At 38.0% G+C, this 14,993-nt stretch overlaps 1 protein-coding gene across 8 annotated transcripts in view; it reads right to left on the bottom strand.

Annotated features, from left to right (window-relative positions):
• Positions 1–14,993, bottom strand: part of LOC128586388 (Golgi pH regulator A) — a 64,390-nt gene that overhangs the window by 24,402 nt on the left and 24,995 nt on the right. For all 8 annotated transcript variants that reach the window (XM_053592159.1, XM_053592161.1, XM_053592160.1 and 5 more), the window contains 2 exons: positions 11,731–11,851; positions 11,022–11,102 (listed from right to left, as the gene is read on the bottom strand). In XM_053592159.1, coding sequence (XP_053448134.1) covers positions 11,022–11,102; positions 11,731–11,851 — 202 coding nt within the window. The remainder of the gene's footprint in view (positions 1–11,021; positions 11,103–11,730; positions 11,852–14,993) is intronic.

Genomic DNA, 14,993 nt, shown 5'->3' with positions numbered 1-14,993 from the left:
GCAACAGTTACCTGGTGATCTTCTCAAATTTCTATCTACCTCAGTTCATTTTCCAATAACTTCAAATATTTGCTTTTAATATTTGTTTCAGTTTTATGATTTTCTGTAGAAGGAATTGCCTGAACTCTTTCCATCACCATTCCTGGAAGTTTTCTTACTATCATTTGAGAGAAGCTGTGGCTTATGCTGAAATTTTACTAGTGAACGTATTTTTTTCCCCCTATTCCCACAAAATTCCAAAAAGAGAGTCTAGAAAAGCCTAACTCAAGGTAGAGATTAAGATTTCTTCCTCTATAGTTCCAAATGAGAAATATATGCTTCTTTCCTGACCTTTATTTTCAACCATTAACTTTTTTATTTTATTTATTTTTTTCATTATTAAATCATAGCTGTGTACATTAATGCGATCATGGGGCACCATACACTGGTTTTATAGACCGTTTGATACATTTTCATCACACTGGTTCACATAACCTTCCTGGCATTTTCTTAGTTATTGTGTTAAGACATTTATATTCTACATTTACTAAGTTTCACATGTACAACCATTAACTTTTTTATAAGTAACAGATGTTATTTTTCTTGTATGTCCTCTCATTATGGCCCTCTACTGTTAAGTTGAAAGATAGTTTTCTGATCACTATTCCTCCCCAACTGAGTCTTACAAATAAGTTTTCTATATTGTGGTAGACAGCAAGGGCACTGTAGGAATCCCAAGGACCCAGTACTGTCACATTAGCTATCTATATGCCCTGTTAGCTATACTGGGTGAAGAACTGTGCTGAAGACCTCATCAAATGCCACTTTGAAAATACACATTTACAAAGTACTTTTTAGGTTGGGCGTGGTGATTCATGCCTATAGTCCTAGCACTCTGGGAGGTCTAGGCAGGTGGAATGCCTGAGCTCAGGACTTTGAGACCAACCTTAGTAAGAGCAAGACCCCATCTCTCAAACTAGCCAGGCGTTGTGGCAGGCACCTATAGCTCCAGTTACTTGGGAGGCTGAGGCAACAGGATCGCTTGAGTCTAAGAGTTTGTGTCATAGTTTGCTGTGAGCTATGAAGCCACAACACTCTACCAAGGATGACAAAGTGAGATTCTGTCTCAAAAAAAAAAAAAAAAAAAAAAAAGTACTTTTTAAATAATAAAAACTACAAGGGGCGGGGCACGGGCGGAGGCAAGATGGCTGACTGGAGCCAGCTTTCCACAGAGGCTCCTGTCCAGAAGGAGAGCTAAAGGACAGAAGTTTAGCAAGTAAGCCGATGGTTTGGAGCTGAGCCAAGAGAGAAGGTTGAAGAATGCATGTCAACCCTGCTGAGGTGAGCTGCGACCCCAAGGATATAAACAATAGGTACAAAATCCATCGCCAAGCTGATGGGAGTCCCCTCCCCTATGAGAACAGCTCGGAGTATACTCTATACAAACAAGCAAGCAGAGTTCAGATCCCTTCCTATTTTATCCCACAGGAGAGAACCTCTAAAAACTGGAACTCCTTTCCTAGAGAGGACTTACAAATGTGCCATGGCACTCTCCTGCCAGGCATAAAACTGTATATATCTACCTGCAATTCTGAACTCCCAGCACTCCCCTCCACTCTCATCCCAAGGTCTGGAAGCCTGTCCCCCATGGAGTCCAAATTCTTGGGCATTTTCTCGAGAGGTGTGGACAGGGTGTGAGCTGTTGCTGGTCTGTGCTGATTCTGTGGCACAGGGGTAAGGAGAAGACGGTGAATTGAAGCTGAGGGAACCCTATGGGAGTGGGAAAGGCGGTGCCCTGAGGCAAACAGCAGCAGAGGCAGCAGGGAACAATAGGGCTCACACCCCTGGGGATGTTTTGTAGAGACGCTCCCTGCCTCTCAGGGCAACCAGAGGACACTGGGTATTTTCTCCGGTGGCAGCCACTGGTGGAACATACCTGGGATGGACATGCAGGCCCCATGAGTAAAGGGTACACTGGAGGCGGTACCTGCCTGGGCAGGGCACAGTGGGGATGGAGAATAGAAGATGCCTGCACAGAGACGGCATACTCCTAGGGTGACGCTGAGGCAGAAAGACCATTTAAGTGAGCCTAAGCTGCACCTGCCCTCAGAGGATCATAGCTGAGACAAAAGCAGGCAGGAAACCGAAAACTGAGTGTAAGCTCTAACCACACCCGCCCGAATAGACTGCAGCTGAGACAGACACTCCAGCTCCCAGCAGTGGCACAGACCAGGCCTCAGTTGCAGTTTCTCTGAACTCAAACAGCGTCTCATCCACAGGGGAATATAGCCAGGACAGAAACAAATTCTGTGAAATTGTTCTGTTCTGTCAGCAACAGCAATCAGGGGTGGGGCTGAAACTGAGTGAACCACCCCAGCCTCCATTAGCACTGGAGGTTGTCAGGCCTCAGCTCCCCCTGCAGGATAGTGGCAAACAGCAGTGGCCTGGCTGAGGAGACACAGATCTCCCTGTGACTTAGGCAGGCACAAACCCCTGGAGCATTGGGTCATTGGAGGGAACTGGGTCACAGCCCTGTGGGGTTACCAGTGACTGGGTGTGACAGAGGTGCAAGGTGGGGAAGGAGGCATCAACCTTCCCAGACTAATTCATTTGCTGGATGGGTCCTTCTGACCTCACGGAGCACTGGAGCAAGTCATACTTGAGCTGCCAGCAGACCCCTGCTATCTAGTTGCTGGAGACCTTTTGAACTCTTCCACTTGAGACCAGTGCTGAATGGGACAATTGATTTGGACCTCTTTGAACTGGGCCAATCACCCGAGGACTATCCAAAGTGGTACCCTGGGTGTGTGGTTGTGGGAAGGTTTGATTTTCCTTTACCAGTTGTTGCCAGTGGGGGTGTGTGTGTGACTTAATTGCTGTTATTTCTCCACAGTTGAGACTTCAACCCAGAGTAACTGATTCACTAGGGTAGGACAGAGACCAGCTGAAAACAAGACAGAGCCACTTAGCCCCACCACACCAAGCAGGTCCCCAGTTTCTCAGGCTGTAGCACTATATGAGTCCTTTGCAAAGCTTTAGGGGAAAAGGTACAGAGACCAGTCTCAGCTCTTGGGCTAAGGGCTGGTTAATCACTACTCCAGGAGTCCCCAACCCAACTTCACCTTATCTGCTCATCTAGCCAAATGGTGCAAAATAATCACGGGCAGAATCAGCAGAAAAATTCTGGTAACATGAATAATCAGAGTAGATCAACTCCCCCAAGGAACGACATGGCGGACACAACTGAAGATCCGATTCATAAACAGATGGCCGTGATGCCAGAAATCGAATTCAGAATTTGGATTGCAAATAAGATTAATAGAATGGAGGTAAAGTTGGAATTAGAAATTTAAGGAGCATTTCAAAAGTTGTCTCAAGAATTCAATGAATTCAAAGACAAAATCACCAAAGATTCTGACACATTGAGATCAGAATTTGCAGCCCTCAAAGATCCAAGAAATACAGTAGAATCCTTCAGTAACAGAATGGAGCAGGCAGCAGAAAGGATTTCTGACATTGAAGACAAACCTTTTGAACACTCCCAAGCACTCAAAGAGGAAGAGAAATGGAGAGCAAAAATGGATCATTCTCTCAGAGAGCTCTTGGATAATTTGAAGAAAACTAATATTCGCCTTATAGGAATTCCTGAAGGCGACAAGGTAGCTTTGAAAGGCACAGAGGCTCTTCTTCGTGAGATAATGAAGGAGAACTTTCCAGACATAGCAAGAGATTCTGAAATTCAGAGAGCAGACGGTTTCAGAACCCCAGCATGACTCAACCCGAATAAGACATCTCCTAGACACATTATATTTAACTTCACCAAAGTTAAAATGAAGGAGAAAATTCTGCAAGCAGCCAGATGGAAGAAAATCATAACCTACAAGGGGAAGAATATTAGAATGACTGCAGATCTCTCTCCTGAAACCTTTCAAGCTAGAAGAGGGCGGTTTTAATCTCCTAAAACAAAATAACCTTCAACCTAGGATCCTGTGTCCAGGTAAACTGAGTTTCATTTATTTTGATGGGGAAATTAAATACTTCAATGACATTCACATGTTGAAGAAATTTGCCATAACTAAACCAGCTCTCCAGGATATTCTTAGACCTATCCTCCATAATGCAATCCTCCACCACAAAAGTAAACTCAATCAGAAACTTTTGATCAAATTCCAACTTCCATAGTGGTGAAAGGATTAAAAATGTCCACTGGACTTTCGGAAAACTCAATACCAAAAATTCTACCAGGCTTATCAATATTTACAATTAATGTGAATGGCTTAAATTGCCCTCTGAAGAGGCACAGTTTGGCTGACTGGATACAAAAACTCAGGCCAGATATCTGCTGCATACAAGAATCTCATCTTACCTTAAAAGATAAATATAGACTCAGGGTGAAGAGATGGTCATTTATATTTCAGCCAAATGGAAAGCAGAAAAAAGCAGGTGTTGCAATTTTATTTACAGACACAATAGGCTTTAAACCAACAAAAGTAAGGAAAGATAAGAATGGTCACTTCATATCTGTTAAGGGTAACACTGAACATGATGAGATTTCACTTATTAGCATTTATGCACCCAACCAGAACACACCTCAATTTATAAGAGAGACTCTAACAGATATGAGCAACTTGATTTCCTCCAGCACCATAACAGTCGGAGATTTTAACACTTCTTTGGCAGTGTTGGATAGATCCTCCAAAAAGAAGCTAAGCAAAGAAATTTTAGATTTAAACTTAACCATTCAACAGTTGGATTTAATAGACATCTACAGAACATTTCATCCTAACAAAACTGAATACACATTCTTCTCATCAGCCCCTGGAACATACTCCAAAATTGATCACATCTCAGGACACAAGTCTAACTTCAGCAAATTTAAAAGAATAGAAATTATTCCTTCCATCTTCTCAGACCATCACGGAATAAAAGTTGAAATCAATAACAACAGAAATCTGCATAGTCATACAAAAACATGGAAACTAAATTGCCTTATGCTGAAGAATACCTGGGTCACAGATAAGATTAAGAAGAAAATTACCAAATTTTTGGAAAAAAAATGACAATGAACACACAAATTATCAGAACCTCTGAGATACCACAAAGGCAGTCCTAAGAGGGAAATTTAAGGCACTGCAAGCCTTCCCTAAGACAACAGAGAGGAAGTTAACAACTTAATGGGACATCTCAAGCAAATGGAAAAGGAAGAACATTCCAATCCCAGACCCAGCAGAAGAAAAGAAATAACCAAAATTAGAGTGGAATTAAATGAAATTGAAAACAAAAGGATTACACAACAGATCAATAAATAAAAAAGTCGGTTTCTTGAAAAGGTCAATAAAATAGATAAACCTTTGGCTAAACTAACCAGGAAAAAAAGAGTAAAATCACTAATTTCATCAATCAGAAATGCTAAAGATGAAATAACAACAGACTCCTCAGAAATTAAAAAAATCTTTAATTAATATTACAAGAAACTCTATTCTCAGAAATATGAAAATCCGAAGAAAATAGAGTAATGCTTGGAAGAATGCCACCTTCCTAGACTTAGCCAAAATGAAGTGGAAATATTGAACAGGCCTATATCAAGTTCTGAAATAGCATCAACTATACAAAATCTCCCTAAAAAGAAAAGCCCAGGACCAGATGGCTTCATATCAGAATTCTACCAAACCTTTACAGAGGAACTAGTACCTATATTACTCAACCTTTCTCAAAATACAGAAAAAGAAGGAATACTACCCAACACATTCTATGAAGCAAAAATCACCTTGATCCCCAAACCAGAAAAAGACCCAACAAGGAAAGAAAATTATAGACCAATATCACTAATGAATATTGATACAAAAATATTCAACAAGATCCTAACAAACAGAATCCAGCAACACATCAAACAAATTATACACCATAACCAACTGGGTTTTATCCCAGGTTCTCACGGCTGGTTCAATATACGTAAATCTATAAATATAATTCAGCACATAAACAAATTAAAAAACAAAGACATGATTCTCTCAATTGATGCAGAAAAAGCTTTTGATAATATCCAGCATCCCTTCATGATCAGAACACTTAAGAAAATTGGTATAGAAGGGACATTTCTTAAACTGATAGAGGCCATCTACAGCAAACCCACAGCCAATATCGTATTGAATGGCGTTAAACTGAAATCATTTCCACTCAGATCAGGAACCAGACAAAGCTGCCCATGGTCTTTACTGCTCTTTAACATTGTAATGGAAGTTTTAGACACTGCAATAGGGAAGAAAAGGCGATCAAGGGTATCCATATAGGGTCAGAAGAGATCAAACTTTCGCTCTTCGCAGATATGATTGTTATCTGGAAAACACCAGGGATTCTACTACAAAACTCTTAGAAGTGATCAAGGAATACAGCAGCGTCTCAGGTTACAAAATCAACATTCATAAATCGGTAGCCTTTATATATACCAACAATAGTCAAGCTGAAAAAACAGTTAAGACTCTATTCCATTCACAGTAGTGCCAAAGAAGATGAAATGTTTGGGAATTTATCTAACAAAGGACGTGAAAGATCTCTATAAAGAGAACTATGAAACTCTAAGAAAAGAAATAGCTGAAAATGTTAACAAATGGAAGAACATACCATGCTCATGGCTGGGAAGAATCAACATTGTTAAAATGTCCAAATTACCCAAAGCAATATACAATTTTAATGCAATTCCTATTAAAGCTCCGCTGTCATACTTTAAAGATCTCGAAAAAATAATACTTCATTTTATATTGAATCAGAAAAAACTTTGAATAGCCAAGATATTACTCAGAAATAAAAACAAAGGAGGAATCACGCTACCAGACTTCAGATTATACTATAAATCAATAGTGATCAAAAGAGCATGGTACTGGCACAAAAACAGAGAGGTAGATGTCTGGAACAGAATAGAGAACCAAGAGATGAACACAGCTACTTACCGTTATTTGATCTTTGATAAGCCAATTAAAAACATTCAATGGAGAAAAGATTCTCTATTTAACAAATGATGTTGGGTGAACTGGCTGGTGACCTATAAAATACTGAAACTGGACCCACACCTTTCACCATTAACAAAGATAGACTCTCACTGGATAAAAGATTTAAACTTAAGACATCAAACCGTAAAAATACTAGAAGATAGTACAGGGGAAACACTTGAAAAAATAGGCCTGGGAGAGTATTTTATGAGGAGCGAACCCCCCCCGGCAATTGAGGCAACACCAAAAATACATTACTGGGATCTGATCAAGCTAAAACGCTTCTGCACAGCCAAGAACATAGTAAATAAATCAAGCAGACAGCCCTCAGAATGGGAGAAGATATTTGCAGGGTATGTCTCCGACAAAGTTTTAATAACCAGAATCCACAGAGCAAGAAAAGAACAAATGATCCCATCTCAGGCTTGGCAAGGGACTTGAAGAGAAACTTCTCTGAAGTGGATAGGCACATGGCCTATAGACATATGAAAAAATGCTCATCAACCTTAATCATCAGATTAATGCAAAACAAAACTACTTTGAGATATCTAACTCCAGTAAGACTGGCCCACTTCACAAAATCCTCGAACCAGAGATGTTGGCATGGATGTGGAGAAAAAGGAACATTTCTACAATGCTGGTGGGAATGCAAACTAATATATTCCTTTTAGAAAGATGTTTAGAGAACACTTAGGAATCTAAAAATAGACCTGCCATTTGATCCTACGATTCCTCTACTAGGTATATATCCAGAAGACCAAAAAATCACATGATAACAAAGATATCTGTACTAGAATGGTTATTGCAGCCCAAATTCATAATTGCTAAGTCATGGAAGATGCCCAAGTGCCCATCAACCCACGAATGAATCAATAAATTGTGGTATATGTACACCATGGAATATTATGCAGCCTTAAAAAAGATGAAGACTTTACCTCTTTCATGTTTACATGGATGGAGCTGGAACTTATTCTTCTTAGCAATGTATCTCAAGAATGGAAGAAGAAGTATCCAATGTACTCAGCCCTACTATGAAACCTTTCATATGAAAGCTATAATACAATTATAGTCCAAGAGTATGGGAAAAGGGGATAGGGAGGGGAAAGGAGCGGGGAGGATGGGTAGAGGGAAGGTAATTGGTGAGACTACACCTATGGTGCATCTTATAAGGGTACATGTGAAATTTACTAAATGTAGAATACAAATGTCTTAACATAATAACTAAGAAAAAGGCCATGAAGGCTATGTTAACCAGTTTGAGAAAATATTTCAAATTGTATATAAAACACATTGTATATAAAGCACATTGTACCCCATGATTGTGTAAATGTACACAGCTATGATTTAATTTAAAAAATTAAAAAAATAAAAACTATAACAATGTTAGAAGACTTGATGGATTTTAAGTAGTTAGAAGAAAAAAAGTTGAAACAATCTAAATCAGACATGAAAAAGTCTATAAAATGCAGGACGATAGACTTTTAAACATCCATCCTTCAAACATAAAATTTACCTACCAATTCATGAACACAGTTTATCTCCATTTATTTACATTTTCTTTAATTTCTTCCATTAACATTTTATAGTTCTCAGTGTTTAGGTCTTTAATCTTCTCATTTAAATTTATTCCTAAGTATTTTTTTTGTAGTTATTATAAATGGGATTGTTCTATTGATTTCATTTTTGTAATATTCTTTAAACATTAATATTGTTAAAATGTCCATAGTACTATTGCTTTGTACACCAAAGCAATCTATAGATTTAATGTAATTCCTATCAAAATTCCAATGTCATTTTTCATAGAAATAGAAAAAAAATTCTAAAATTCACATGGAACAACAAAAAGTCCTGACTAGCCAAGGCAATCATGAACAAAATGAACAAAGCTGGAAACGTCACACTACCTTATTTCAAATTATACCTTATTTGAAGTTATACACTACTTACAAAGCAACAGTAATTAAAATAGCAGAGTACTGACATAAGAATAAACTCATTGACCTATGGAATAGAACAAAGAGCCCAGAAATGAGCCCACATATGTACAGTCAATTAAATTTTGACAAATATACACTGGAAAAAGGACACTTCCATCAATGAACAGTGTTAGAAAAAGCAGGTACCCATATGTAGAAAAGTGAAATTGGACTCTTATCTTATTCCATACATAAAAATCAACTCAAAATGGACTAAAGAGTTAAACATAAGACCTGAAACTGTAAAACTTCTAGAAGAAAAACTACATGACATTGGTTTGTACAATAACTTTTTAGATTTGACCCCCAAAGTGCAGACAACAAAAGCAAAAATAGACAAATGGGATGACATCAAAATAAAAGCTTCTGCACAACAAAGAAAACAATAAAGTAAAGAGACAACCTATGAACTGGGAGAAAATATCTGCAAGCCACAGGTTGATCAGGGCTTAATACCCACAAATATATAAGGAACTCAAACAACTCCATGGAAAGAAAATAAATAATCTGATCTAAAAAATAGGCAAGGGACCTAAATAGATAATTCCCAAGAGAAGACATATAAATGGTCAATAGACAGAGAAAAATGCTCACCACCAACCATCAAGAAAATGCAAATTAAAACTGTGACACACTACCTCACATCTGTCAGAACAGCTATTACCAAAAAGATGAAAGATAAGAAGTATTGGCAAAGATGCGGAGAAAAGAGAATCTTATTATATTGTTGGTAGGAATATAAATTAGTGCAACCACGATGGAAAACAGTGTGGAGGTTCCCCCAAAACATAAAAATAAAATTGCCATATGATCCAGCAATCCCACTTCTGGGTATTTACTCAAAACATTTAAAATAAGTATGTCGAAGAGAGGTCTGCACTCCTACGTCCACTGCAGGATTATTCACAATAGCCAAGTTATGGAATCCACCTGTGCGTCCACCAACAGGTGAAAGGATAAAGAAAATGGGTTTATATACACAATACTATTCATCCTTAAAAAAAGAAATTTTGTCTTGTAACAACGTGGATGGAATTGGAAAACATTATGCTAAGTGAAATAAGCCAGGCACAGAAAGACAAATAATGCATGTTCTCACGTCTATGTTGTATTAAACAATTGACCTCAACAAAGCAGGGGGTAGAATAGTGGTTACCAGAGGCTAGGGAGGTAGGGGAATGGGGAGATGACAGTGAAAGGGTACAAAGCCTCAATTAGATAAGAATAAGGTTTTATTTTCATGGAGATACCCTGCACAGCCTGATGAATATAACAAATAAAAATGTATTATTCATTTTAAAATTGCTAAGAGTAAATGTTCTCACCATAAAAAGCGTTAAGTATATGAAGTTGTGGATATGTTAATTAGCTGGGTTTAATCCTTCCATATTATATTTATAAATCATATTGGAGGGTGGCTCAAGGAGTAGGGCGCCGGCCCCATATACCAGGGGTGGCAGGTTTAAGCCCGGCCCTGGCCAAAAACTGCAAAAAAAAAGAGAAAAGAATCATAATATCACCCCATAAATATATACAATTATAATTCATCGATTTACAATTAAAAATTACTATGTACTCAATTTTGCTTTGAGGACAATTAATGACAATTAAGGTTATGGGGGGGAAGGAAAAGCAGAGACAGGGAAGGCAAGAGGGGGGTGGGGTCTTGGTGCGTGCCACACCTTCTGGGGGCAAGACATGATTGCAAGAGGGACTTTACCTAACAAATGCAATCAGTGTAACCTGGCTTATTGTACTCTCAATAAATCCCCAACAATAAAACAAAACAAAACAAAAGAAAACAAAAACAAAAAAACAGACACTGAGAAAAGAAAAAAAAATTAAAATTAAAATTAAATAAGCAAAAAAGTTATTTTAATAATTTATTTAAGGAGAAGTATCAAAATTCAGGAAATAAGTTTGAATTTGAGAATCTCCTTTCATATAAGATTAGACATTAAATCTTCGATGGTACTTAACTTATAGTAAAAATGAACTTGATGAAATTCCCTGCCAGGACCAATTCATAGTCATATTTTCTTATTGAGAAGTCTTAACAGAGTATGTGCTGATATCTTACCTTTTCTTTTTGCTTATGATCATGTCCATGGTTTGGAGCAGTCGCCGTTCCAGGCCTAGAATATCTGTATCAGTCACATTCCTACAATAAACACAAACTGTTAGCAAAATGTCTTAGGGCCTTAACCTCGTGCATTAATACAAGGCATCCATAGAAACATATAAACTTCAGTTGTTACCCAATAATTCAGAGATCTGGCTTTTTCTAGAAAATATTAAAATGACTATACTAAACTAAAATGCTTTTGCTATCATTTCTCATAGTTAATTCTTCTGGGGTCTCAGGGTAATGGAAGGCACCCAGCTCTCTTACGACTCTTCTAGCTTTGATCTAGTGACATTTAGTACGTATGTATAAATATACTTTTAACTTGGCATTATCTTTTACTGTTCTACTTCTAAGGAGGAATTGATTTTCTGAAGTTGGTGTCAGTTCACACTGGTCACTAAAAATGTGCATTTAAAAACTGGGAGGGAAGTGTTAAATTGAAATTTGCCATTTAAAAAAACAAATGTAGGATAAATAAGAAGAGCAAGAAATATAAGTGACAAGACTTATTTAGAAAGATTCTAGGTCAATGTCCATAGGGATAGAGGAAAAAAAAGTAAAAAGGCAATGTCATGGATCTAATATATAAAAACTAAAAATGGTAGCATGATGCGACGTAAGTAAGGGGTAAAAAAAAGAAGAGAGACAAAGTACTTGTTACCTGAGGAAGTAGGACATGTAAGTGTATGGACAGTTGACAGCACCAAATCCAGAAAGGAGAGCCATGAGAGTCACCCCAATCACACCTACTCGGCTGATGAGCTGTTCTATGGATAAGATGCCTGAAAACATCAAAGCACATTAAAGCCAGGTAATAGTATCAAAAAATGGTTCTCATCTGTACTGCAAAAAGAAACATCATTGAAAACATCATTACCTATAACTAACCCCTACAAGCTAACTTTTTATTTATTTATTTTTAAATCATAGCTGTGTACATTAATGCAATCATGGGGCACCATACACTGGTTTTATATGCCATATGACATATTTTCATCACACTGGTTAACAGAGACTTCCTGGCATTTTCTTAGTTATTATGTTGAGACATTTACATTCTACATTTAGTTAAGTTTCACATGTACCCTTGTAAGATGCACCTTGTAAGATGTAGGTGTGGTCCCACCAATCACCCTCCCTCCGCCCATCCTCCCCCCTCCCCTCGCCTCCCTCTCTCCTTTCTCCATATTCTTAGGTTATAATTGGGTTATAGCTTTCACATGAAAGCTGTAAATTAGTTTCATAGTAGGGCTGAGTACATTGGATACTTTTTTCCCCATTCTTGAGATACTTTACTAAGAATGGTATGTTCCAGCTCCATCCACGAAAACATGCAAGAGGTAAAGTCTCTATCTTTCTTTAAGGCTGCATAATATTCCATGGTGTACATATAAGCTAACTTTTAATAACTGATGTATAGATTTTTCTATAACAAATATATTAAAAGTCAATTAATTTCCTCCCAACTTACATGCTTCAGGGTCATCTCTTTTATTGAGTGATGATAATGGTAATATAATAATAACAATTGTAAACAACACTTATTGACTGTTTACTCTCAGTAGTATGAACTCTAGCAAAGCAAAGTACTTTGGCAAAAAAAAAAATTAGGAAAGTATATCTGCAGGAAAAGTATAAATAGCAGGTAACACCTGTGCTAGCTACTTTTAATGTTCACATTTCCTCAAAGTTCATATTTTTTAGCTGATGTCTTACTACTTTTTACATCCAACAAACACACACTGCATCTAATCAATGGGCTAAATTTATGGATAAATGAGATTCAAAGGTAAAGGCATGAGGTTTAAATTATCAGTTGTATTTTAATTATCCATTGTTCCCTATCATTAGAGAATGCTGCAAATCAATTCAAAAGTTAAAATAACTATTGCCTACTGGTTGATGTATTTGGGATAAATAAGAGAAAGTAATGCTGAAGAATAACCCGGGAAGCTCAGCGTCACAGGGAAAAAATAGTTTTAGTTTGCTTTCACTTCCAATTTCTGGGATAGAATTCACTTCTTCCACTCACTCCTATGTCCAAATGCCAGAGTTGGAATTTAGGAATTCTCTCAGCTTTGAAACTGAAAATTCCAATATTCCATTTCTGACCTAGTCCTAGTCTCCCCACCTAGTCCTCTTGCTCCTTTGTTTCTACTACACTTGTTTCAGAGCTCAGTGAGACCTCTGGCTTCTAGTCTTGCACCCTCTTCTTCACCTAGCTTGGAATCCAGGCTTGCCAGCTTCAACTTCTTTCACCGGGAGCCTCAATACCCTACTCTCCTCCTTCTGAAGAACTGATCCTACAAATCCCCATCTGTGAATCAATCTAACCAGCTGTCTTCCCTGTGCTCATGCCTAGCTGCCTAAAATTGCTGGCATGTATCCTGATACCGGTGCCATTACAGAGATATTGTTTCCAATCCTAATAGAACTCACACACTACTGAGTAATCCTTACCTTGTTCTTGGTCAGTAATCTCTCTCCATTTCCCTCAGTAGTTATTCTTTAACCCATTTTTCCCACCTTTGTCTTTCTCCTTAGCCAATGCCCTTATTATAAGACATAAACTACCTTCACTGTACTATAAATATTTACATCTGCAATCATCCTCCCAACTTGTCTCCCTCAGAATAAGACATTGTCTAAAGCTGACGTCTTTACTTGTACTTTTGATCTTACTCAATCCCTATCACCTCTCACAGAATCTTTTCCATCACCTGTTATCCCTTTTCTCTTCTACTTCAATTCTTCCTTCTTTGGTGGCTCCTTCCCTTCAGTTTCAATTCTCTTTTCTAAGAAAATTCTGTTCTTGGTCTTGAGTTTACCTCTAGTTACCAATCCTTGTCTATTTCCTCCTTAATAGCCAAGTTTCTTGAAAGAACTCCAGTTCCTTCCTCAACTGCCTGCAATCCAGCTTTCTTCTCATTCTTCTACACTAAAAGAAACTGTTTTCACTAATAATTGTAATGGCAATATAATAGGTAATATTTGTCTAGCACCTTTTATGTACTAGGCATTCACTGTTATAAGTATTTCACGTGTACTAACTCATTAACTCATTAACCAAGAAATAGGTAGATATCATTGACAACCTAATTTCCTAGATGAGGAAATGGAGGCAAAGAGAAGTTAAGTAACTTCTGAATACACCGAATACACTGACTACACTAAGGTCTCTCCATCAGACCTCTGCATGGTATCTCTCATGCCTTCCACCTGAGGTTTCCTCTGGTCATTAAATTTCAGCTTTAATATCACTCAGAAAGGCTGTATTTAACTACTTGCACTAAATTTGGTATTTTTATCTGCATTATTCTCTGCCACAGCAATATGTTTGCCTCTTGCTGACAATGATCACAACTGGCAATTACTTTTTTATGTATTTACCTCTTCATTGTCTAGACCCACTCATGAGACTACATGTTTCAAGAGGGTAGACACCAACCAAATTTGTTTTGTTCATGGTTTATCTCTAGTACTTAATATAAAGTAGGTCCTCAATAAATATTTGGGGAATGTTAAATGAACAAATAAATCCTCACCAAAGTTCTGTTGATTCTACTCTCCACATACCTTTTGAGAGTTTGCATCTTCTTTATAGGAAGTAATCGTGTCTTATTAATTTTTCCTTTCCTTACTGCCTAGTATATAGAAAGTATTTAGGCCCAGCGCCTATAGCTCAGTGGCTAGGGCACCAGCCACATACACCGGAGCCAGCGGGTTTGAGTTCAGCCCAGGCCAGCCAAAAAACAACAATGACAACTACAACCAAAAAATAGCTGGGCGTTGTGGCGGGTGCCTATAGTCCCAGGTCCTCGGGAGGCTGAGGTAAGAGAATCGCTTAAGCCAAGAGTTAGAGGTTGCTGTGAGCTGTGACGCCATAGCACTCTACCCAGGGTGACATAGTGAGACTCTGTCTCA

This window comes from Nycticebus coucang, chromosome 5 (genome assembly GCF_027406575.1).
Source record: "Nycticebus coucang isolate mNycCou1 chromosome 5, mNycCou1.pri, whole genome shotgun sequence".
Lineage (NCBI taxonomy): Eukaryota > Metazoa > Chordata > Mammalia > Primates > Lorisidae > Nycticebus > Nycticebus coucang.
The sequence above is the reverse complement of the archived record's forward strand: the minus strand, read 5'-3'. Positions and strand labels throughout refer to the sequence as shown.